We start from the raw sequence: 26066 nt of genomic DNA, 5'->3' as shown, positions 1-26066 counted from the left end.
GGCAGTAGGACTGGGAGTTGAGCTTGACTCCATCCTCAACCCGAAAAGGCCCCACAAGCTCATCTTTGATGATACCAGCCCAAACCAGTACTCCACCTCCACCTTGCTGGCGTCTGAGTCGGACTGGAGCTCTCTGCCCTTTACCAATCCAGCCACGGGCCCATCCATCTGGCCCATCAAGACTCACTCTCATTTCATCAGTCCATAAAACCTTAGAAAAATTAGTCTTGAGATATTTCTTGGTCCAGTCTTGACGTTTCAGCTTGTGTGTCTTGTTCAGTGGTGGTCGTCTTTCAGCCTTTCTTACCTTGGCTATGTCTGAGTATTGCACACCTTGTGCTTTTGGACACTCCAGTGATGTTGCAGCTCTGAAATATGGCCAAACTGGTGGCAAGTGGCATCTTGGCAGCTGCACGCTTGACTTTTCTCAGTTCATGGGCAGTTATTTTGCACCTTGGGTTTTCCACACGCTTCTAGCGACCCTGTTGACTATTTTGAATTAAACGCTTGATTGTTCGATGATCACGCTTCAGAAGCTTTGCAATTTTAAGAGTGCTGCATCCCTTTGCAAGATATCTCACTATTTTTGAGTTTTCTGAGCCTGACAAGTCCTTCTTTGGACCCATTTTGCCAAAGGAAAGGAAGTTGCCTAATAATTATGCACACCTGATATAGGGTGTTGATGTCATTAGACCACACCCCTTCTCATTACAGAGATGCACATAACCTAATATGCTTCATTGGAAGTAGGCTTTTGAGCCTATACAGCTTGGAGTAAGACAACAGGCATAAAGAGGATGATGTGGTCAAAATACTCATCTGCCTAATAATTCTGCACTCCCTGTGTAATGATCCGCTCAGCGGTCTGCACAGACATACAGCTGTTTGACCATTCCTTAAGTCTGAGGGCTGCAGGTCTCTGGAAAAGAGACCTGCCTGTGCTTTGCAAGTTTCAGACCTGCTCTGCTGCTGAGCAATTTGCATACACTTGTCATGCAAACGGCCTAGCTTCCTCCTTTGAAGGCTTGCAGTATAAATACCATGTGATCCCAGAATCCTTTGCTGCTCATAGAGGTTTGTTCCTGCTGGACTCACCTGGAGTGTCAGCCACTGCTATCTTAGTATAGTTAATTCTTGGGGAGTGCTCCTTGCATTCCTAGTTAGTGCAGTCAGTTTGTGTATATTTGTACTGCCTATTCTGTCCTGTCTTGTCTGTCGCGATTGCGCTGTCGCCAGCGGCGGTTAATAGCGAATCACTCTGTCTTGTTTGGATCGCACTAGCCTCTAGCGGTAGCGGCTGTGGATCCTTCTGATCTGAGTTCCTGGAGTGTAAGCTGGAGCAGCGGTAGCTACTGGCTACCTCATTTGTGTTACTTGTGGCTAGTTAGGGTGGTACGCTTATCACTGGGCGCCTATCGCACGGTGATTGTGTCTTAAACGCGTTCGCTTTTGCGAATGAGTGCGGTGTTCGCGTTTAGCTAGCGTTTGTTATTTTCTTTATCCTCTGATTGTTGTTTGCTGTGCCTTTGCTACTATCGTGCTCTGTCCTGCTCAGTCTGGTGTCACTATTTGGCAATCGCGTTCCCACTTTGTTTCCGCCGTTGTGTGTTCACCGTCACTGGGTGGCGACTAGTTTGGTGGACACACATTGATTCTGTCTCTGTGCTCTCTCTCTTTGGGGGCTATCTTGCCTTGTGTTGCTTCTCTTCGTACAATTTCCATCTGGCATTTGTGGCAGCGCAGAGGGTTTATTCCTCTGCACTCCACAGCTCCATCTGCCGGTGGGAATTCCCCTCTACTGGTGCTTGCACCAAAAGCTGGGTTCTATTATTTTGACACGCTTGTGAAGGACTTCCGCATGATCACGGAGATAATCCACAATCATTACACCCTGTATATACTCGAGTATAAGCTTAATTTATGGGCCAATAAAAGTGGCCCAAAAGTGGGAGTCTCAGCTTATACTTGAGTCACTACTCTTTGAGTAACCCCCACAGTGCTTCCACTATATGCACAGTGGTGCATCATCTGAGGGAGCCCACACAAATGGCATTTCCATGGGAGGTCAAAGCTAACCTCATCTGGAGTTGTAACCCTGGAAGGCATAGGGACAGTGTCTACTGAATGGTGAAATTCTGGCATTCCTATATCAAGTTTTACATACATGACTATGTGGCTCTGCATTCCTTGCTTCATCTTTATGCCAGCTTGGACATGCAAAGAACTCCTGTTGCAAAGTTTATCTCAATTGTAGGCCTATGCTCTGGCTTATTATTGCTATCTGCTGAATTTACGCTGCCTTTCTAATATATGGTTGTGGCTGGCCATGGCTGTGAATGGTGTTGTGGTTTTTGCCACCTCCAGCTTTTGCTTGGGTTAAACCTTTTTTGTTTTATTTTTGTTAAAGGGAACCAAAACTGAGAAGGATATGGATTTTTCCTTTTCAAATAATACCAGTTGCCAGACTCTCCTGCTGATCCTGTGTCTCTGACTTAAGTCAGATTGGACTAGCTGCATGCGTGTTTCAGGTGTGTGATTCAATCACTACTGCAGCCAAAGAAATCAGCAGGACTGACAAGCAACTGGTGTTGTTTAAAAGGAAACATCCATATCCCTCTCAGTTAAGTTTCCCTTCAAGGTAAAAGTGAGGGGGGGTTGGCTTACACTCGAGTATATACGGTAGTAAAGTGAAACAAATATCACCAAACTAGTGGTTAGGACCTAGAGAGGCCAGGGGGAAGGGGGTCAAGAGTCGGGATAGCATGAGGGAAACCGGTACATGCAAATATGCTTTCTCACCTCGGAACTCCTTCTGACTATGCCTAATAAATGATATTTTACATTTACGGTAGCTCATTTTATAGTATAACTGCATTCTAATTTTCTTTCTCAGAATAGACAGGTAACATTTTGGGTTTATTTTGAAACATAATCTTCTCAGTTTTCTTTAAAGGGAACCTGAAGCGATTTAAAATTATTTAAAGAGACACTAAAGCGAAAAAACAAATATGATATAGTGAATTGGTTGTGTACTATGAATAATTACTAGAAGATTAGCAGCAAAGAAAATATTCTCATATTTTTATTTTCAGGTATATAGTGTTTTTTCTAACATTGCATCACTCTATAATATGTGCAGGTTACACAACACTCAGCATTCAAAATGAGTCTTTCAGAGCAGTCTGTGAAGTAATGACATCTCCTCTGGCAGAGGAAAAGTAAATAGTCCAGGAACAGTTGAGATAATAAAAGTCCTCTCCACGACTAAAGGGGCCCATACACTCAGCCGATTTTCTGGCCGACCGATCGATCCTGATCGATCGATCGATTGCAAATCGGTTGTCCAATCGACCGATCGATGGCCGATTTCGATCGATTTCGATGGATTTCCATCGAACTAACAGGGTGGAAAATTTAGGTCGATCTGATGAGATTGCTTATCAGTTTGCATTGGCCTTAATGGAAATCTGATGGCAAAAAAATGCCATCAGATCGAATTTCAATAGATTTCAAACTGAAATCTATTGGAATTCTATCCTGGTAAAAAATGTTCTAAAAACGCATCAGATAGATCATCAGATGCATTTCTTATCTATCTGCTGCCAATCTGACGAGTGTATGGGCACCTTAAGTTAGTCGGAGAGCTTAATGGCTTGTTTGCATAGAGAACAACTGGAGTTTCTCAACTCTTCCTGTACTGGAAACAATTACACTGATGTATCTGATCTTAATGTTTTATTTCTTAGCTGTGCTACACATATAAATCATAATATATTTTTTTCGCTTCAGTGTCTCTTTAAAATAAACACATGCTGTAGCTGCAAATGAATATTACATACTTACCTCGCTGTCAGTTCCTCTCAGAAGCTCACCATTTTATTCTTACAGTGATCCCTTCCAGTTCTGACAAGATTTTGTCAGAACTGAAATATACCGGTTGCTGTCAGTTATATATCAGCAGCTGTCAGTTACAACTGAATGTGCAAGGTAATGTCCATGTTTCCCTATGGCCAAGTGAGTGAGGTTACAGTTTAACAGTGTGTTGACCAGGAAGCGGTTATGGGGTAATGGCCATTTTTAAAATGGAGGACGGAGAATTCCATTAATCACAGTGGGCGAATAGGACGCAGGAGAGGAGAAAGAGATTGAGGAGTAGACTACACAGGAGGTAAGTATGACCTGTGTATGGTTATTATGACTTTTTAACCATTATTAAGTTCCTCAACAAACAAAGTCTGGATTTTGGTGCAGCCGTGTGACCGAGCGCAGGGCCGCTGTACAGAAGATACTGCTGTGTAACAGGCACTAAATTGGACTAGTTTATCAGCAGAAGCAGCTGCAGCCATATTACACACAAGGCTAGAAGAGATAGCAGATAATATTTCCTATTAACCAGATATAACAGCCGCATGGAGTGACCATTTCAGTTATTCCACTGAATTGCTATAATCAGGGGTCCACTTGCCGATAATGGCTTTCCAACAAAAAATTATAATCTAGACCAGTCTTGCTTGCCCAGCTATGAACTTGTAGGAATCAGGGAGAGGAAAGGGAGAAGCAGGCGTCGCGGCAGATGATAATATCCTAAATACTGTTTTGCTGTAATACAGCTGTTATTAGCGCTCCCATCCCTGATACTCCCGTCCTTTCGACAGACGCGACGGCTTGATTGCCTGTGATTATCATTTACCACGGAATAAAAATGTTGGAGAATAATAATGATGCCGCCACACTATAAAATGCTACAAACCTTCCACTCGCAGCCGGTAAACAGAAAAATCTCCATATCGTGACTGCAATTTAAAGTGAACATGAGGTGAAAATAAACAGATGAGATAAACAACTGAATCTGTCCTCCTACTCCTAAAAATGACTTTTTTAGACATCTCATGGTTTTATTTTATGTATATGTTACGGCCAGAACCCGTAGTGTGGCCACTTCGCGTTCTGGCCGGCCACTTCGGGTTCTGGCCGGCCAATGTGCGAAGTGGCCGCAGCGCAGCGGCCAATGTTAGAAATGTTATGTTTATGCCGTCTCGCTGCGGCCAAATTTATGACAACTTGCTTAATTTAATGAAATATAGCCGGCGGCAATGTAATAGATGAAGCCGCCGGCTTTCGCACTGCCTCTCTCCTCCCCCGCCTCTCTCCTCTCCCCGCCTCCCATACAATAAGTAGCAGCCGGCGGGGACATGCAGCCGGAGAGTCATTCGTCGCGGCAGGGGCAGCAGACATCGTTTCTGCCAGCACCCGCTCTGCAGAAACGGCAGGATTCCCCTGTCGCGACGAACGTCTCTCGGGGACACGCGTGTCCCCGCCGGCTGCTACTTATTGTATGGGAGGCGGGGAGAGGAGAGAGGCGGGGGAGGAGAGAGGCGGGGGGGGGGGGGGGGGGGGAGGTAGAGAGGCAGTGCGAAAGCCGGCGGCTTCATCTATTACATTGCCGCCGGCTATATTTAATTCAATTGAGCAAGTTGTCATCAATTTGGCCGCAGCGAGACGGCGTAAACAAAACATTTCTCACATTGGCCGCTGCGCTGCGGCCACTTCGCACATTGGCCGGCCAGAACCCGAAGTGGCCACACTACGGGTTCTGGCCGTAACATATACACATTTACAAAGAAGATTTAATGTTTTATTGGTCTCTGCTCAACTGCAGCATCTAAAGCAGAGGTCCTCAAACGTTTTGGGTTGAGGGCCGGGTCAATATACTTCAGACTGCTGGGGGGCTGGAGTATACATAAAATGATGCATTTGTTGGCCAGAAAGTGAAGCATAACCAGGTGACAAACTGCAGTCCAATTGGACAGCAGTGTCACCCGATGTGGAATTTGATTGGAAAACAGCGAATTGCTGCTTTCTGGCTTCCATATGGATGGGTGGTGCCAGCACTGCTATTCTATATGCGGAGCACCAACATTTAAAGATGTAGCGGACCACATCTATAAATAACACATTTTGTGTGTGGGGGCCGGTAACAAAGCCTCAGGGGGCCACATTCGGCCCGCAGGCCTTAGTTTGAGGACCACTGCTCTAAAGCGTCCCAGAGGGAAAATACATGAACAATTGACTTTTGTATCTATCCCTTGCAGTCAGGAGCCCAGTTATCTGCTTAGGAAATTATTTTATGACTGTGATTTGTATCAGTTAGGAAAGCCATAGCCCACTGGGTCCTGACTGGAGAAAAACGGTCAGCTGTATAACTGGATATTAACGCTTTCAGGCAGGTAAAAAAAGAAAAGGCGAACAGCATTAGTGTGTGTTCATCTCAGGTACACTTTAAAGAAGTACTATCACAAAACTTTTTTTCCCACTTGAGGACCATGGTTTTAACCACTTCCGGGTTTCGGATGGTTTGGATGATCTGTGCTGCGGGGCCTCTTCAGCCCGCAGCACAGATCAGATAGTAGGCAGGGAGATCAGACTTCCCCCCCCTTTTTTCCCCACTAGGGGGATGTCCTGCTGGGGGGGTCTGATCGCCGCCGCTCTGCTGTGCCTAGCAGGGGGGGGGGGGCTCCTCAAAGCCCCTCTCTTTAGCGCTATTCCTCCCTCTGCCTCCTTCCCTCCCTCCCCTCTTCATTATGGGCTGCGCAGGACGGACATCCATCCTGCGCCGCCCCAGATAGGCTTCAGCCTATCAGATGCCGGCGATCCCCGGCCAATCAGAGGCCGGGGATCGCCGATCTCCTCTACGGCCGTATGTATGTAAACAGTGTTTACATTTACCCTGCGAGCCGCGATCGGAGGCTCGCAGGGTGTTCACGGAGACACGAGCCACCGTTTCCATGGAAACCACTTCAGGATTCAGGGGTGTACTTATGCGTACGCAGAATCCTGAAGTGGTTAAACCAGGGGCAAACACAGTATTTTTAAGGGGGGGGGGGGTGTTCCTGAAAGATCCAGAAGCACGTATGTCCCTGAGTGCTTCTGAATACAGGTGGCTCCATACTGCCCATGCACAAAAGTGCGCTGGCGTATTACGGAGCTGCCTATCTTTGGAAGTACTCAAGGACACGAGTGTTTCTGAGGTCTTCTGGTAGCAGTAAATTTGAACGGGGTACAGCGCTGGAACAACTCCCCGAGAGAGGAACAGGAGATAGACTTAGTTTGGACAATTCAGTGGAATATGCTACATAGTGTCACATAGCGCAAGCGATACCCATATGATGCAGGGATATATGCATCTGCGGAAGATGGCGGCGCTATATAAATACTAAATAATAATAATTTGCCTCACCAGGATTGCACTTTTATTTAGCTTTCCTGTATGACAAGAAGACACAGCCAGCTCTAGGGGAAGAGGGAAACAAAGGTGAATGAAGGAGGCTGGTGCACACCAAGAGTGCTTCTGAGCGTTTTTCAAATCGACAGTGATTTGAAAAGCGCTTGGCTAATGTTACCCTATGAGGGTGTTCCCACAGCAGCGTTGTGACTTTTTCAAAATCGCAGGTATATTGCATGTAGCATTTTTTTGAGCAATTCATTCAGAAATCGCTCTGAAAATCGCTTCACAAAATTGCACTCACTAATTGCTAGCAATTGCTATTGTGAGTTTGGCGTGCATTAGCATTAGCCCAGTAAGAGGAGGAGTGGAGAGAGACTGAGAATAGCCTGAGATGGAGCAGAGCGCTTATCTGTATTGCAGAAAGCAGCCCTCCTGGAGTCTGTCAAAAACTTTTCACCTTGTTTAACACCTTATCCACACATGCAGTCATTATAACAATGGGGAGAGACCAGACGGATGTTTGCCCACGGACCCTCCAGGCAAGCTCTGCATCATGCTGTGTATATTTACCAGCTTGCCTGCCCTCTAATTGCACTTTTATCAGCTAGCCTAGTGTTTCACCTGAATACACCAGACACAAATCTCTGAATGAAAGGCTGCCTGGGGGGAGATTGCCCCCCCCCCCCCTTGCAGCCAGCACTAGGGGAATGAGGAAAACAATAGTGAATGCAGAGAGAGTATCGGTATTGCAGTCCCCCATCACACAGGCTACTTGCATGTGTCTCCTGTCCCTGCCAGCCAAATCCAAAAAAGCCTCTCACACAAGCTGCAGGCAGCCCTCCTGGAGTTTAGGGACTGTCAAAACTTTTCAACCTGTGAAATACCTTTTGTAACTGTCTACATGCAGTCTTTACAATAGTGAAAGAGCTGAGTTTTTCCCACAATCCCTGCAGGAGGCAAGCCTTTACCAGCTCGACCACCTCAGCGATTTCAGGGAATTTTTTTTAAAGGGACAGGAGTCTCAGGGGGGTGTTCCATACACCCAGAACCCTGGTCTGGATACGCCAGTGGTTAAACCCCCCCTAGTGACCAGGCTATTTTTTACAATTAAGACCACTGCAGCTTTAAGGGCTCGCTGCAGGGCTGTACAACTCAGCACACAAGAGATTCCCCCCCCCCCTTTCTGCCCACCAACAGAGCTTTCTGTTGGTGGGCTATGCTTGCTCCCACAATGTTTATTTTTTTATAAATATTTATTTTTATAACACATTTCCTTTTTTTTTTTTATCCCTCCGTCAGTCAATCACTGCGATCTGCTGTCACCGGATTGCTTCCCTGCTGCCCAGTAAAGCGCTGCCATAGATCGCAGCGCTGTACAGAGTAAATAGATGGCTGTTTCGCCGTCTAACCGCCTCCTAGGCGACTGTTGCTGGGAGAATGATGTCGGAGAGGAGCTCCGTCCTTCGAGCGGAGATGCGCGCACAATCTCCTGCAAAACCCCTCCTCAGGACTTCACGCCAATTGGCGTGGAGGGGTGCTGGGGCTGCCGTCGCGTTCACGTCAGTTGGCGTTATGTGGACGGCAAGAGGTTAAATACACTTTTATAAATTGTAAACCTCTCACAGAGTAAAATGCACTATAAATTACTTTTCATCAGGTAGTGACAAGGAAACAGATCTGACAGGTTTTGGACTAGTCCATCTCCTTATGAAGGATTCGCAGTATTAACTTATTATCCTTTACAAAAAGCACTTCCTGGAAAGGATCTATACAAGGATGTCGGCCAGCTTCCCGACTATATTGGCAGGACTGAGCAGCTGCCGTTCAGTAAGTGCTTTTGCAAATAAAGAAATAAATTAGAAACCCCCATGAGAAGACTAATCAAAAACCGGACAGGTCTGGCAGATTTTCACTACCTACTGTAAGTGACAGGGACATAGGAAACAAATCATGTATATTGCATTTTATATTATATTGCATTTTATTCTGGGAATACTTTCTAAGTTTTGCAATGGTTGGCCTTTAAGGTGGACCTGAACTCAGGACAGAAGGAAAACAGAGAAATGCACCATGTATTGAAAGAGTTTAGCCTGTCTAATTACCACTCATCTGTGACTAATCACAAGAGTAATTTGCTCCCTCAGCTGTGTCAGCTGGCTGCCTCGGCAGAGCAGTATGTTAACCCTATGTCTGCATCCATGAAAGCAGGAGGTAGATACACTTCAGTTTTATTGCAGGATTTGTATCAGCTGTTTCTTTAAAGAGAACCTGAACTGATAATAAAAAGGTCAAAATAACCATACACAGGTCATACACATGTCATACTTGCCTCCTAATTAGCGCTAGTTCAGCAAAGCGCTGAAAATCGCCCAGTGTGATCACCGGCGATCAGCAAAGCGCTGCTATTAATGTATTCCTATGTTTGTGTTTGTGAATTTCGATCAAACGCAATGCATGCAGTGTTTCCGGGGTGATTGCGCTGTGATTCTTGTTCTTTTGAACGGGAATCACAAATCACCCTGAATCGCCAGATTTTGTCCGCAAATCGTGATGCCGAATGCGATCGCGGCGCTACAAGCGATGAGTGTGAACTGGCCTAAAATAAGAATTTTCTTATGGCAAACATTCATATGAGGGGGGTGCCGGAGTCTGGGATACTGAGAAGGCTCAATATACTACAGAGCGAGTAGAGGCACAGCTACAGCTCAAAGCTCTGCCTCTATCAGAAAGTGATCCCCCAATTTTGCCCCGGGGATTGGGGGGGGGGGGGGGGTTATTACATCGTTTTAGCTGCATTTTAGCTATGCTTATACTGCTGAAGATAAACGTCAAATAACAAGAGGATTTTTAGAAGGCTTTAGTATTGACTGATAAAGGCCTCAATTCACTAAGCTTATCTCCTGTCTTTAATAACGTTACTAGAGTTATCACCATGGTGATAAGGCATGTAGTATTCAGGAAACATTTTACCTCAGGCAAACCTAAAGTTACCTCTTCTGTCTTTAAATTAACTCTCCAATCCTTAAAATAACTCCAGAGTTAAAGACAGGCTGTTAATTAACTGCGTGTGAAATTAACTACAGAGGAGGTAAATTAACTACAGAGGAGGTAAATTAACTACAGGAGAGGTAACTTAAGGAATGAAGAGGTAAGATAACTCTCTCACGTGTGGAGGTAAGTTTTCTCTTGCTTTATTATCTCCAGCATGATCTTAGTGAATTGAGGCCATAGTCTTCTAGCAGTGCAGAGAATTTGCAGTATCCTTCTCCACACCCACAGTCCAAAAGCATACATTTTTTTACGCATGACCAACTTTCACAGCCATATGTTACTACTGGGAAGAGCATAGCTGTAACTAAGTTGATCTTTGTTACTAAAGTGACATCACTATCTGTTAATATCCAAATCTGCCATATTGGTAATCGATCTAAATGCATGATTGGACCATTAGGTCCAATGCAAATCTACAGGCCATCGATCTGCTGCTGGCAGCAGATCGACCTAGATCTTCCATCCTGTCAGATAGATCAAATCCATCAAAATCGTTCGAAACCAGACGCAAATCGATCGACCATGAAGTGGCAAAAGTCAGCTTTTGATTCAGGACATCTCAGGGATTGTGAATAGTTTTTCTTTTCATTTGCACATGACCTTTTTTTGTTGTCCTCTAGAATCACCTCCTCACATTCACATATACAAGATTTCTCACATGCTTCACCCCTCCTTTGGAATCCCCTGCCACAACACATCCGTCACTCTCCAACCATTGATATCTTTAAACGCTCCCTCAGAAGTCAATTTTTCTTCCAAGCATACACACTATTTTAGGCTAGTTCCCCTTTGACCTCTGGCCAAGTTGTACTCCTACTAGATAACCTAAAAAATACTGCCTCTTGGTATGAATATTGTACACTACCCTAATTCTTGCCCACCCATTCCTTTTGATTGTAAGCTGGCAAGGACAGGGCTCGCTCACCCTTTTGTGTCTTGAAATTTGTTACACATTTTATTGATATGAATTGTCACTTATTACCACTACTGTATTTTGTACCAACTGTGTATTTTGTATATTGGTGAATACCATTTACTGTATTATTGTCTTCCCCATGTTTGTTTATTACTTTGTACAGCGCCACAGAATATGTTGGCGCTTTATAAGTCAATAATAGTAATTATAACAGATGAAGCCTACAACTGTATGACTGATGTGTAATATATAATTCAGACATTCTATTAACGATGGCTGGAGATACCAGCTTATGTGACATCAGGATTTTATCCCAGTCCTCCTCATTGAGTATGGAAGAGCTTCCAACCATTTATTCTTCACTGTCAGAGTTACGTTTCCAATTTTGGTACAAATTAAATGCGAATAAAGAACATGAATAAAGGTCCGTACACACGCCGTACTAAAGGCAACGACGGGTCTGTCTTCACCACCCGCAGGGGCGGGTTTTCAGCAGACAGTACAGCGTGTGTAGTCTGTTGGCGGACTGATAATACGGTTACTGAACGATCCGCCTGGCGGATCATTCAGTAACAGCCTTATCAGTCCGCCGACAGACTGTACACACGCTGTACTGTCTGCTGAAAACCCGTCCAGCGGGTGGTGAAGACAGACCCGTCGTTGCCTTTAGTACGGCGTGTGTACGGACCTTTAGACCGCTAGGATTCTGAGATCTCAATCAGAGGGAACTTTGAGAAATGAGAAGGTGTTTCTGCCATTTGATCTCTCCAAGTGCGTCTTAACTGGAGGTATCTACAGAATTGAGAATTAGGGACCTGACAAGTTTGCTTAATACGATCAGAGGAGGAAAAAGACATTTCCTTCAAGTATCTGTGACACTTTAAAAGACCTAGTTTCTGTCAAAAAATTTTATTCTGACAGAGAATACGAGTGTTTAAAATAGGGATTATAATATAAAGAGCAATAGCATCCACACCACTTGGTTTCTTGATGGATTTCCACACCACTGCTGCAATAAACTAAGAGAAACCGTAACCGAGAATTGGACTTCATCCCAATCAGTAGCTGATACCCCCTTTCCTATGAGAAATCTATTCCTTTTCTCAAACGGATCATCAGGGGGCGCTGTATGGCTGATATTGTGGTGAACCCCCTCCCACAGTGTGATGTCAGGACCATGGTGCCGACATCACACTGTGGGAGCCTTGTTGGATTGTGGGAAATAACAGCTGTTTCCAACTGCCAAAAAAGCAAGCAGCATCTCTTTCCACTGACATCACCTGCAACAAGCACAATGTTCTGGAATGGCCATTTCAGTCCCAAGACCTGAATAGAATTAAAAAATCTGTGGTGTGAGAGAGAGAGAGAGCTGTCCATGCTCAGAAGCCATCAAACCTGAATGAACTAGAGATGTTTTGTAAAGAGGAATGGTCCAAAATACCTTCAACCAGAATTCAGACTCTCATTGGAACCTACAGGAAGCTTTTAGAGGCTGTAATTTGTGCAGAAGGAGGATCTACTAAATATTGATTTCATTTCTTTTTTGTGGTGCCCATATTTATGCACCTGCCTAATTTTGTTTAAACACTTATTGCACACTTTCTGCAAATCCAATAAACGTCATTTCACTTCTCAAATATCACTGTGTATGTCTCCTATATGATATATTTAACTGACTTTTTTTATCGTAACAACCAACAATTTATACAGGAAAATCATGACGATTAACAATGTTGCCCAAACCTTCGCATCCCACTGTAGCTTCAGGAGGATTCTTAAGGGGGGGAGGATTAAAAAGAAAATGGATACCTACCACCACATCTGTCCTCATTTTCCCAAGTGTTTTGATGAGATGGCTGTAGTGATAATCTTCCATCTGACGTAAAATCGCCGTCATGGAGGCAACAAAATATCCCTAAAACAACAAAAGAGAAAAAAATAAATAAACATAAGGATCTGTCATAGTGAACATGTTTACTTTAGGGTCCCTTCAAATTCTACCTTAACCTCCCTGGCGTTCAATTTCCCAGGATTTCTGTGCAAAAAGTGATAACATTTTTAAAACTTTTTTTTTTTCCTGTAACTTGCCAAAATGTGTCAAGCAAGGGCACATACAGTGCAGGAGAGTATTGATGTGTATGCATGTTTATACTGTTCACAGCATGTTTTTATGGACGGAAATATAAAGACAAAAGACAAACACTTACAGTGGAGGGAATAATTATTTGACCCCTCGCTGATTTTGTAAGTTTGTCCAATGACAAAGAAATGAAGTCTCAGAACAGTATCATTTCAATGGTAGGTTTATTTTAACAGTGGCAGATAGCACATCAAAAGGAACATCGAAAAAATAACCTTAAATAAAAGATAGCAACTGATTTGCATTTCATTGAGTGAAATACGTTTTTGAACCCTCTAACAATAAAAGACTTAATACTTAGTGGAAAAACCCTTGTTTGCAAGCACAGAGGTCAAACGTTTCTTGTAATTGATGACCAAGTTTGCACATATTTTAGGAGGAATGTTGGTCCACTCCTCTTTGCAGATCATCTCTAAATCCCTAAGGTTTCGAGGCTGCCTCTGTGCAACTCTGAGCTTGAGCTCCCTCCATAGGTTTTCTATTGGATTAAGGTCCGGAGACTGACTAGGCCACTCCATGACCTTAATGTGCTTCTTCTTGAGCCACTCCTTTGTTGCCTTTGCTGTATGTTTTGGGTCATTGTCGTGCTGGAACACCCATCCACGACCCATTTTCAGCTTCCTGGCAGAGGGAAGGAGGTTGTCGTTCAGGATTTCACGATACATGGCTCCGTCCATTTTCCCGTTAATGCGATTAAGTTGTCCTGTGCCCTTAGCAGAAAAACACCCCCAAAGCAAAATGTTTCCACCCCCATGCTTGACGGTGGGGACGGTGTTTTGGGGGTCATAGGCAGCATTTTTCTTCCTCCAAACACAGCGAGTTGAGTTAATGTCAAAGAGCTCTATTTTGGTCTCATCAGACCACAGTACCTTCTCCCAGTCACTCACAGAATCATTCAGGTGTTCATTGGCAAACTTCAGACGGGCCTGCACATGTGCCTTCTTGAGCAGGGGGACCTTGCGAGCCCTGCAGGATTTTAATCCATTGCGGTGTAATGTGTTTCCAATGGTTTTCTTGGTGACTGTGGTCCCTGCTAATTTGAGGTCATTCACTAACTCCTTCCATGTAGTTCTAGGATGCTTTTTCACCTTTCTCAGAATCATTGACACCCCACGAGGTGAGATCTTGCGTGGAGCCCCAGAGCGAGGTCGATTGATGGTCATGTTGTGCTCCTTCCATTTTCGAACAATCGCACCAACAGTTGTCACCTTCTCTCCCAGCTTCTTGCTAATGGTTTTCTAGCCTATTCCAGCCTTGTGCAGGTCTACAATTTTGTCTCTGACATCCTTGGACAGCTCTTTGGTCTTTCCCATGTTGGAGAGTTTGGAGTCTGCTTGATTGATTGATTCTGTGGACAGGTGTCTTTTATACAGGTGACTAGTTAAGACAGGTGTCCTTAATGAGGGTGACTAATTGAGTAGAAGTGTCTAACCACTCTGTGGGAGCCAGAACTCTTAATGGTTGGTAGGGGTTCAAAAACTTATTTCACTCAATGAAATGCAAATCAGTTTCTATCTTTTATTTAAGGTTATTTTTTCGATTTTCCTTTTGATGTGCTATCTGCCACTGTTAAAATAAACCTACCATTGAAATGATACTGTTCTGAGACTTTGGACAAACTTACAAAATCAGTGAGGGGTCAAATAATTATTTCCTCCACTGTATATAGCGCTTTTCTCCTGGCAGACTCAAAGCGCCAGAGCTGCAGCCACTGGGACGCGCTCAGGAGGCCCCCCTGCAGTGTTAGGGAGACTTGCCTACGGTCTTCTACTGAATAGGTGCTGGCTTACTGAACAGGCAGAGCCGAGAATTCGAACCCTGGTCTACTGTGTCAGAGGCAGAGCCCTTAACCACTACACTTCCAAAAACCATTACACTATTCCAAAAACATACAGATAAGTTAATTGGCTACCCCTAAAAAAAAAAAAAAAAAAAAAAAAATTGGCCCTAGACTACAGTACTTACACTACATAATATAGACATATGGCAATGGTAGGGATTAGATTGTGAGCTCCTTTGAGGGACAGTTAGTGACAAGATTATATATACACTGTACAGCGCTGCATAATATGTCGGCGCTATATAAATACTAAATAATAATAATAATAATATCCAGCCACCATATATCTGTCCATACCGCTAGGGAGGTTATTAAGTGGCCACAAAAAAACAAAAAAACTATTCAACAAAAACAGGTCACTATGAGAAAATCCTCAGCATAAGGAGATGTACTAGTCCAGAAACTCTCGAGATCTGTCAGATTTTTGCTGCCTACTGTAAGTTAGATACATAGGAAAAAGTAATTTATGGGGCATATTGCTGTAGGAAAAATGTATACCTTACATGCATATATTTAGAATTTTAGAAGTTTTCAGAAGAATGGTCCTTTAAAACAGCAGATATAAAGCCAAACCATCCCAGGGGAAAAAAAACATATGTGAATACTTTTTCTACTTACACAAAATATGTATTGTACTGTTAATTTGATTTCATTGAATCTTATATAGATAAAGAGGAAACCGTTCCAGGCATTTTCCATCTTCACTACCTGACTGAAATCAATCCTGATTGTTTTCCTCCTAGAAACTGCACTGTGGTATCCAGCTTGCTAATATTTCATCAGCTTCTACAGTGAGGGGAGGTGTATTTCTCTTCTTAGCCTCAGCCTGTCACACTGAGCTGCCCTCAGCCAATCAGTGAGGAGAAGGAATGTGGGTGGGGCGATAACAAGCTTCCCTCTTGGCTATGTACCAAATAGAGCCAGGCTGACTGAGATAAGATTTATTACAGCAGAAGCATTTATGATCATATTGGAATGCTTGCAATGCAGGGTCAGGTTGCAGGCTGCATACAAAAACCCAGAGCACTGGGTAAATGGAAATTGATTTATGGCTGACAATCCTGCTTTAACCACTTCAGGACCACAGGCTTACACCCCCCAGTGACCAGGCTATTTTTTTTTACAATTCAGGCCACTGCAGCTTAAAGGCCTCGCTGCAGGGCCGTACAACTCAGCATACAAGCGACCCCCCCCTTTTCTGCCCGCCAACAGAGCTTTCTGCTGGTGGGCTGATCGCTGCTGCCTTGTTTATTTATTAGTTTTTATTTGGGCTTTTATTTTTTTAATTTTGCTATTTTTATTTTTGTTAATCCCCTCCCTCCCCTCGCCAGCAAATCACAGCGATTGGCTCTCATAGGCATCAGCCTATGAGTGCTAATTGCTCTCTGAGCCTCCCAAGGGGACAGCCAAGTGACATGGCTGACCCCAGTACAGCGTTGCCGTAGATCGCAGCGCTGTACAATGTAACTAGATGGCGGTTTCACCATCTAACAGTTTCCTAGCGGCGATCACAAGCGGGGATGTCGCGTTCATGACAGTTGGCGTGAGTCGGTTTTTAGGTAGTCAACAGACTCTGGGAAACGGTCTTAAACATACGAACGAAATCTGGTCCTGCAGCTCATCCTGGCTTTGCGAAGGTCATTTCGTAAACCCCAGTAAACAGGAAACATCTGACCTCTTAGAAGAACTTAAGATGAGTGCGTACAGTGTTCCCCTGTCACTATCAGAGGGGTTGTACAGTGGGAGGGGCCAAGCACACACTACTGCACAGAGGGCTTTGAAGCGGGAGTCCATCCTTACATCTAAGCGGATCATCCTTTTAAGCCAAGCGGGGGCGGGAGATCTGCTGCCCTGGATGCCACTAACGAGGCCTCGCGAGGGTCCAACCTCTCTATTTATGATCTCCTCCTTGAGCCAGGAAATCGAGAGAGAGGAAAAAAAATCAATACATTCTTTGTGGAGCCATCTCCAAAGTAGCAGCCCGGATGAAACAGATGATGACGCTTTAATGTTTCCTGTGCCTTTACTGCCGAGCGTATTTCAAATGGACACCAAGATATTGGTTTACTTATTAACAGCATTATGAACAGTGACACGGGCAATTTACGGCAAATCTCTGCTTTATGGGGGAGATAAGGCAGAACATTCATCTTCATCACGGAGGATGGAAGAGACTGCGTTTCTCAGATTTGGGACAGGGTGTTAAAAGAACGGCCCTAATAAATACGTGGAATGTATTCTTGCAGTCACTCCGGGTGAGACGCATTAGCCCGCGTTGCAAGTCATATCTGATTGTTGTAATCATCAATCAAAATATGTTACAAAGGTTAAGACAAAACCGGGGAAAACGCATCAGAAGTCGGCGTGGAAATCGTTCAGTATGCATGTCATCGGTGTGAAAACCCATTTCGGCTAACAGGTTTTTCCATACTAGATGAAGGGACATTACGCTCAAGTGCTCTCCCCCGGCCGAACCGCGCTAGATTGGAATCACAGCTATTTCTCCGCCGTATCGGATGCTCGGCAGAGTTTGAAAGGACTGTGACACGACTTCCGTGCGTCTGTGCCGGCGAGATAATAATCTGAATTATAGCATGAATGAGCCGAGCCTTAAAGTGAACCTCCAGACTAAAAATCTATTCAGCAGCACTGAAAAGGCTTGGTGTTTCTTTAACAGTTTCACAGCATCAGAACTTTGTTTTTCTTACCTAAGCCTTATTTTTAGCTGCATAGAAGAAAACTGCCCGGGCATTTTTCCCCTGATGCTGTGCAAAGCATGATGAGATTTTTGATATGGTTGTTCTCGTTCTGCTGTTTTGGTGCAAACATTTGTTTTCAAATTTTGAATTTGATATTTGAAGCCTAGCACACAGCTGGGAGGGGTGATCAGGACACAGGACAGTTGGAAATTATTTAATAACAATTCTGGGATGTTTTAACTGTTATCAGTATGGTGATAAAGCATTTAATATTCACTAAGCAATGCAACGTATGCTGTCATAAAAATAAGGTTTCAATCCTTAAGGTGATGACATAATTCTAATCTTAAAGACAAAATGTTCATTTACAGAGAGGAATGCAAGTGATAACAACTGTATGCGAGGAGTTCTCACCTGGCCTGAGCTGTCGTTAAGTGGAATGTTACTAGAGACTGCATTGTAAAGCGCAGGATTCTGAGTTGTCTGCTTTATAGAAGGGGACTCTGCCTGACCCTGCCTGCAGGTGCTCCTTCTCTCCCCATCTGCTGCATGCAAGAATAACTATAAAGGTAATAACTTAAAGAGAAACTCCGACCAAGAATTGAACTGTATCCCAATCAGTAGCTGATATCCCCTTTTACATGAGAAATTATTATTATTTAGTATTTATATAGCGCCAACATATTACGCAGCGCTGTACAGTGTGTGTACAGTGTATGTATATATATATATATATATATATATATAGATAGATAGATAGATAGATAGATAGATAGATCTTGTCACTAACTGTCCCTCAAAGGAGCTCACAATCTAATCCCTACCATTGCCATATGTCTATATTATGTAGTGTAAGTACTGTAGTCTAGGGCCAATTTTAGGGGGAGCCAATTAACTTATCCGTATGTTTTTTGGAGTGTGGGAGGAAACCGGAGTGCCCGGAGGAAACCGGAGTGCCCGGAGGAAACCCACGCAGACACGGAGAGAACATACAAACTCTTTGCAGATAGTGCCCTGGCTGGGATTCGAATCAGGGACTCAGCGCTGCAAGGCGAGAGCGCTAACCACTACGCCACCGTGCTGCCCATGAGAAATCTATTCCTTTTCACAAACAGACCATCAGGGGGTGCTGTATTGCTGATATTGTTGTGAAACCCCTCCCACAAAGAAATTCTGAGCACGTACTCTTGGCAATTTCCTGTCTGTGAAACTTGTTGCATTGTGGGAAATAGCTGCTTACAGCTGTTTCCAACCTCCAAAACAGCAAGCAGCAGCTATATCACTTGCCAGCAGTAAAAATGTCACCATGTGATAAATGTCAGAATATAAATCAGGGATTTAAAATATTTTACAATGGGCAAACACTGACTAAATCATTTATACATTATTATTGTAAAAACAAAGCACTTTTTTTATTACATTATTTTCACTGGCGTTCCTCTTTAACCACTTTACCCCCACGCGTACGCATTTCTCCGTCCCTTTTTCCATCCGTTAACCCCCAGGGACGGAGAAATGCGTACTTTCCACGCTCCCGCCGCTGCCCGCGCTCCCGCTCGCTCTAGCGCGCACTCCCGCTAGTAAACACGCCGCCGGCCGCTCGTAGATCAATGAACGGTAAAATCCATTGTTGATCTAAGCCCCGCAATGATGCGCTGCTTCTCCGCTAAGCAGCGCGATCATTGTGAAAAAAAAAAAAACGTTTCCAGCCTCCTAGTACTTCCTCCAAGCGTCTAAACAAAATGAAGACTTTGGAGTGGCCTAGTCAAAGTCCTGACCTGAATCCTATTGAGATGTTGTGGCATGACCTTAAAAAGGTGGTTCATGCTAGAAAACCCTCAAATAAAGCTGAATTACAACAATTCTGCAAAGATGAGTGGGCCAAAATTCCTCCAGAGCGCTGTAAAAGACTCGTTGCAAGTTATCGCAAACGCTTGATTGCAGTTATTGCTGCTAAGGGTGGCCCAAACAGTTATTAGGTTCAGGGGGCAATTTCTTTTTTCACACAGGGCCATGTAGGTTTTGAGGTTTTTTTCTCACTAAATAATAAAATCCATCATTTAAAACTGCATTTTGTGTTCAATTATGTTATCTTTGACTAATAGTTAACTGTTTTTGATGAGCAGAAACATTTAAGTGTGACAAACATGCAAAAGAATAAGAAATCAGGAAGGGGGCCAATAGTTTTTCACACCACTGTATGAGATGTCCCACAATGCATCACTGCTAAATATGAAATCCTCTCCTTGATGTCCTTGTATGCTAGCCACACCTCCAGAACCGCTGCCAAGCAGTGATGTGTCAGCTTGTTAATATTACAGAGCTACAATACTCCAACATGCATACAGACCTCATCTTAACATCTTAACTTAACAGTTTTGTTTTGTAGTCTTCTAGCCAGACTTGTTAATAGATATATATATATTTTTACACTATGCTTAAAAAAAAAAAAAAAAAAAAAAAAAGAGTACCTACATTCTAAATTAGTTTACTTTAAGCCTAATAAGATATATATATATATATAATCACACATTATGATAAAGTGTGATTTTCTCAACCCCAGGGTCTGTATTCCACATATGGTCTTGAAACCCCCAGTGTGAAATTGGGCCCTGGGCCTTTTTTTTTTTCTTTCCAAACTATAGACACAAAGGACGCTGGGGGATTGAGGTCATAACTCCACCCCTCATGTCCATGTGATCTAATCTAGGCAGAAAGACCGACATCTGAGATAAGAATTATAGCAAACAGACATAAGACAGGCTGCAGCAGTTTTCCTGTCTCTTCTTTGTACTACAGTTTGTGAACAGAGAAGTAATTTGATCCAGGCAGACAGAGAGCAGGGGAGGGAGGGGCAGAGAGCAGGGGAGGGAGGAGCAGACAGCAGGGGAGGGAGGGGCAGACAGCAGGGGAGGGAACCAAGCTGGAGGGGATGAGACAATGCTGAGGGCGTACTTTAGAAATAAGGAAGTGCTACTACAGATAGAGATGTGAGTCTGTTCTATCCACTATGATGTAGACAGATGTAAACTGTATATGTTCATCTAACTCTACGAGTGCTTAGCCTACATATATCTATCACCATTCAGACCTTTTTTGTCTGTAGGTGGTCTTTAAAGATAAAAGATCTTGGAAATTAATTTTCAAAGTGGTTTACTTTAAGCCCAGTTTTACCCAACATGCTCTGTAACAGAAAGGGCGGCTCTTCAGTGCTGATAAACAAAGGTGGCTGTCCTTCCATATGTTGATGAATATCATCACAGCATCATCAGGAGCAGCGAGTTTCCTGCCTCATTAACGGTCAGATCACACACAGAGATTAATCTTTTTCGGTGACTATAGAATGGCTTTCGCTGACACAGGACCACGGATGGAGCAGCCGGCAGATGTCGGAGCCCCGGAGCGGTATTTTTAACGACTGTTGGAGAATATGTTTTAGGCAAAAGCAAAGTATGGTAAATTGGCTAATGTACATAAATCTGCTATGCCGGAGTGACCTATTTTACAGCACATGATGTAGAGAAACCCCTCCCCCTTTCACCTGACCTGACCAATTCCTCCAAATACAAATTCATTACTTTTGCAGAAGGAATAAATATTAGACTGTATCAGTGGAGAACTGCCCAATGCAAAAAAACCCAAAACATCAAATAAATATTAAGAATCTGCTAATATGCGATTTCCTTATTCAAAACGATGCTGATTTTCTCTCTGTTCAAATTACTTTGATGATTAAAGCAAACCTGTAGTCATAAATAATGATATAATGAATTGCATGAGTAGTACACATAACGAATAGTACATTAGCAGCAAAGGAAAGGGTTTCAAAATATTATTTAGTTATATAGCTTTTTTTATTATAACATTGCATCATGCTGTCACAGTCGCAGTTTAGAAACCACACTGTCTTTTAAGCTATAAAACAAAGCAGAAATAATAACCCTTTGACCTTTCCTGTAGTAAAACCTTATATTTCTTAGGCAGGGAACACACTTGACTGTTTTCGTACGCGTTTTCTGCACAGAAAAACTGAGAACTCATGTTAATCAATGGGCTAGTACACACTTAATATTTTGTTCGCGCGCAGAAAAAAAACTGACATTCTGCATCATGACTCTGCACATTTTGTCAGTTTTTTGTATCAATTACATCAGCTGCTATGAAAAAACGCGCGCATTTTCCTGCATAGAGACACACTTGGTGTGCAGAAAAAGTATGCAGGAAATCACGCGCAGAAAACTGAAAGACAAGTGTGTTCCCTGCCTTAAGGTGGCCATACACTGGTCGATTTGCCATCAGATTCGACCAACAGATAGATACCTCTCTGATCGAATCTGATCAGAGAGGGATCATATGGTTGCCTTTACTGCAAACTGATTGTGAACCGATTTCAGCCTGAAACCGTTCACAATCTGTGGTGGTGGTGGTGGTGCTGCTGCAGCCGCTCTCCCCCCCCCACCCCCCCGCATACATTACCTGCTCCGCCGGTGCGAATCCCCGCTCACTGCTGTCTTCTTCTCCGCTCTGGTCTCCGGCATGCTTCACTTCTTCCTGCCCAGCAGGAAGTTTAAACAGTAGAGCTCCCTCTACTGTTTAAACTTCCTGTCGGGCAGGAAGAAGTGAAGCATGCCTGGGACCAGAGCGGAGAAGAAGACAGCAATGACAGCGGGGACTCGCGCCGGCCGGAACAGGTAATGTATACCCGCTGTATTGCGTCGGTTGTCGGGCATTCGAACTCTGCTATCGACGCACTCCCGACCCGCCGGCGATCGAGAAAAATCTTCCGCACGGACGACTCGACGGGAACGATTGATTTCGGACGGAAATCGATTGTTCTGTCAGCGGTGTGCGCGGAGATTTTTACAGCCGATTCGATCACTGTGATTGATTCGGCCGTATATCGGCGGGAAAATCGTTAGGTGTATGGGCCCCTTTAGTTGTAGTACACATACCATTCAATGGCCTCAATTCACTAAGATCATGCTGGAGATAATAAGGCAAGAGAAAACTCGCCACCACACAGTAAGAGCGTTATCTTATCTCTTCATTCCTTAAATTACCTCCTCTGTAGTTATTTTCACACGCAAGACAGCCTGTCTTTAACTTCAGAATTCTGGTTATTTTAAGGATTGAAGAGTGAACTTTAGGGTGCTTTCACAGTGGGACGTTACAGGCGCACATTAGAGCAGCCTGTAACGCACCCCACAGCAATGAAAAATCAATGGGCTGTTCACAGTGCCCACGTTGCGTTACTTAGTAACGCTGCGCCATAAGACAACGTACTGCATGCAGTACTTTATAAGTGGCAGAGCCGCGTTAGACTGCTTGCACATGCTCATTAACGTTGGGGAGGAGCGGAGAGCGGCCAGGCACATGGCTAATTAATATTCACTGCACTCAGTGACGTGCAGTGTTTACTTCCTGGAGCGGCCGCTCTGTGCGGCGATTGGCCGGACGGGACCACGTGATGCCGCATGCGTCCAAGAGTACGCATCACGGCATCACGGACGCCAGAGTGAGCTGCACAACGCGGCTCACTCTGACGTCCACAGCAGAGAGCACCAGGCGTTACGTTAGGGGCACGTTATGCGACCATAACGTCCCCTAAAACGCAACGTCCTGGTGTGAAACCAGCCTTAGAGATCTCACCTTAACTTAAAGACAGAAGAGGTAACTTTAGATTTGCCTGAGGTAAAATGTTTCCTGAATACTACATGCCTCATCACCATGGTGATAACTCTAGAAACTTTATTAAGGACAGGAGATAAGCTTGGCGAATTGAGGCCTAATGGTGCGTACACACTTGAAAGATAAATGAAAGATCACGGACCAATTTTACCCCCTTCCATGTAGTATGAGAGCCATACCTACACAGTCTATTCTATGGAGCTGAACTCCCCATCAGACAGAAATCTTACCCCCTTCCATGTAGTATGAGAGCCACACCTACACAGTCTATTCTATGGAGCTGAACTCCCCATCAGACAGAAATCTTACCCCCTTCCATGTAGTATGAGAGCCACACCTACACAGTCTATTCTATGGAGCTGCGCTCCCCATCAGACAGAAATCTTACCCCCTTCCATGTAGTGTGAGAGCCACACCTACACAGTCTATTCTATGGAGCTGAACTCCCCATCTGAAAAAATTTTTTTGCAAGATGCTGCACACACAGACGCTGTACAGACACAAAAGATCAGTATCTGCAAAAGATCTGTTCCTGCAAAATGCATTCATAGTCTATGAGATCTGCAGATGTCATACACACCTTGTTTAACAGACATTCATCTGCAAATCAGACAATCATCTGCAGATCTGACAATCATCTGCAGATCTGAAAATCCATCCTGATGGATCTGATCTGCAGATGAATGTCTGTTATGCTGGGCATACACGGCTGCTGGGGAGGATTATCAATCGAGCCTGATGGCTCGATTGATAATATCCGACGTGTCTGATATCCCGCCGGATCGATACTTTGCTTGATGCCGGCAGGGAGAACAATAGAATAAACGAGCGGCTGATTAGCAGCCGCCCGCGGGAAGGAGCGGGGATCGATCCGCGCGCACGAGCGGGGATGCGCCGTCATCGAGCCAGCGGCTCTATCCGGCGGATAATTGCAGCCGTGTATGCTCGGCATTAAACAAGGTGTGTATGGTGATCTGCAGATATCATAGACTATGAATGCAATTTGCAGGAATAGATCTTTGGCAGGAACAGATCTTTTGCAGATACTGATCTTTTGAATGTGTACAGCATCTGTGTGTGCAGCATCTTGCAATGATTTTTATCTGATGGGGAGTTCAGCTCAATAGAAAAAAGACTGTGTAGGTATGGCCTCGATTCATCATTGTCTTTGCGATAACTTTGTTAAATTACCGAATTCGAAGTTTATCGAGTTCTAATTGTAACCATCAAGGTTTTTCCCGCAATCGGTAACGTGAAGATATTTCCATTTTACAGCGGTAATTTAACACAAGGCCATAACATTCCAGTGGAATTGTGGGTAAAAAGGCAGTCCTTTGAATACCACGTAGCAACATTCCGAAAAGGGCTTCTTGGGACAATCCCACAATTTCACCAGCTACTACTTGAGGAGCTTTTTTTTTTTTTTTTTTTTTTTTTTTTTTTTTTTTTTTTTTTTAGAAAAAATGTAGTGTAGCTAGCAATTTAGTTAACCCTGGCACTGCCTGTGTTCTCTTACAAGATGATTGAAGAGAAATGCCGATGTCCTGGTATAGCAAATAAATCCATTCTCTTGCAAACTGATCTGGTTCTAGAGCAGGCATGGGCAAACTTGGCCCTCCAGCTGTTAAGGAACTACAAATCCCACAATGCATTTGCCTTTATGAGTCATGATTGTGGCTGTCAGACTCCTGCAATGCATTGTGGGACTTGTAGTTGCGTAACAGCTGGAGGGCCAAGTTTGCCTATGCCTGTTCTAGACCTTATTCTTGCGCTTCTGCGCCTTTGAATCACTCTCAGCTGATATATAACCACTTCAAATGGCTCCATCTTCTCTGTCAGCAATGATCTGACAGGAATAACGACAGAGCAGTGAAGGAGATAACTAATCCTAAATGTAACCCTAAACCACGCCCACTTTCATTTTCACAAATTGCACTTTCTTCCGTTTTATCGCATCACTAACGAATGATTACCGAATGCTCGCTAACAGCTGTAGATAACTTTGATGAACCCTGAAATCAACTTATTGAGCTCGGTATTTTACCCAGCTGTCAGTAATTGATTCGATAAGTCTTGATGAATCGAGGCCTATGGCTCTCATACTGCATGGAAGGTGGTAACATTGGTCTAAGATCTTTCATTTATCTTTCCAGTGTGTACACACCATAAGTCTCAGAAGTTTATTTTCGCTTCAGGTTTGCTCTAAGCTCAGCACGACAGTCAAGAAACTGGCATTGTTGATAAGGGAATGAAGATGGCGGCCTCCATATTACTCTCACGTCAGCTTCCCTTTATTAATGAGATGTACAGCTTTAATGACCCAAACTCACTTTGCTTCCTCTTCCATTTAAATCTATTCCCGTTTATGTAACGGTTGTAAATGAATGCATGCGGCTTTCAGTGTCGTTATCCTTTGATAGCGAAGTTTATGCTCACATCCTCAAACTTTCCAAGTGACCAGTAATTCTGAATATATACCGTATATATATAGGCCCTTACAGTACTTC

The 26066-nt window shown here is 43.9% G+C and overlaps 1 protein-coding gene across 1 annotated transcript in view; it reads right to left on the bottom strand.

Moving 5' to 3' along the window:
- The window catches only part of DOCK1 (dedicator of cytokinesis 1), a 589023-nt gene that overhangs the window by 215339 nt on the left and 347618 nt on the right, over window positions 1-26066 (bottom strand). The window contains exon 29 of the mRNA XM_068258876.1: window positions 13006-13107. Coding sequence (XP_068114977.1) covers window positions 13006-13107 — 102 coding nt within the window. The remainder of the gene's footprint in view (window positions 1-13005; window positions 13108-26066) is intronic.

The sequence above is a fragment of the Hyperolius riggenbachi genome, chromosome 10 (assembly GCF_040937935.1).
Source record: "Hyperolius riggenbachi isolate aHypRig1 chromosome 10, aHypRig1.pri, whole genome shotgun sequence".
Taxonomy (NCBI): domain Eukaryota; kingdom Metazoa; phylum Chordata; class Amphibia; order Anura; family Hyperoliidae; genus Hyperolius; species Hyperolius riggenbachi.
This window is presented reverse-complemented; position numbering and strand designations above follow the sequence as displayed.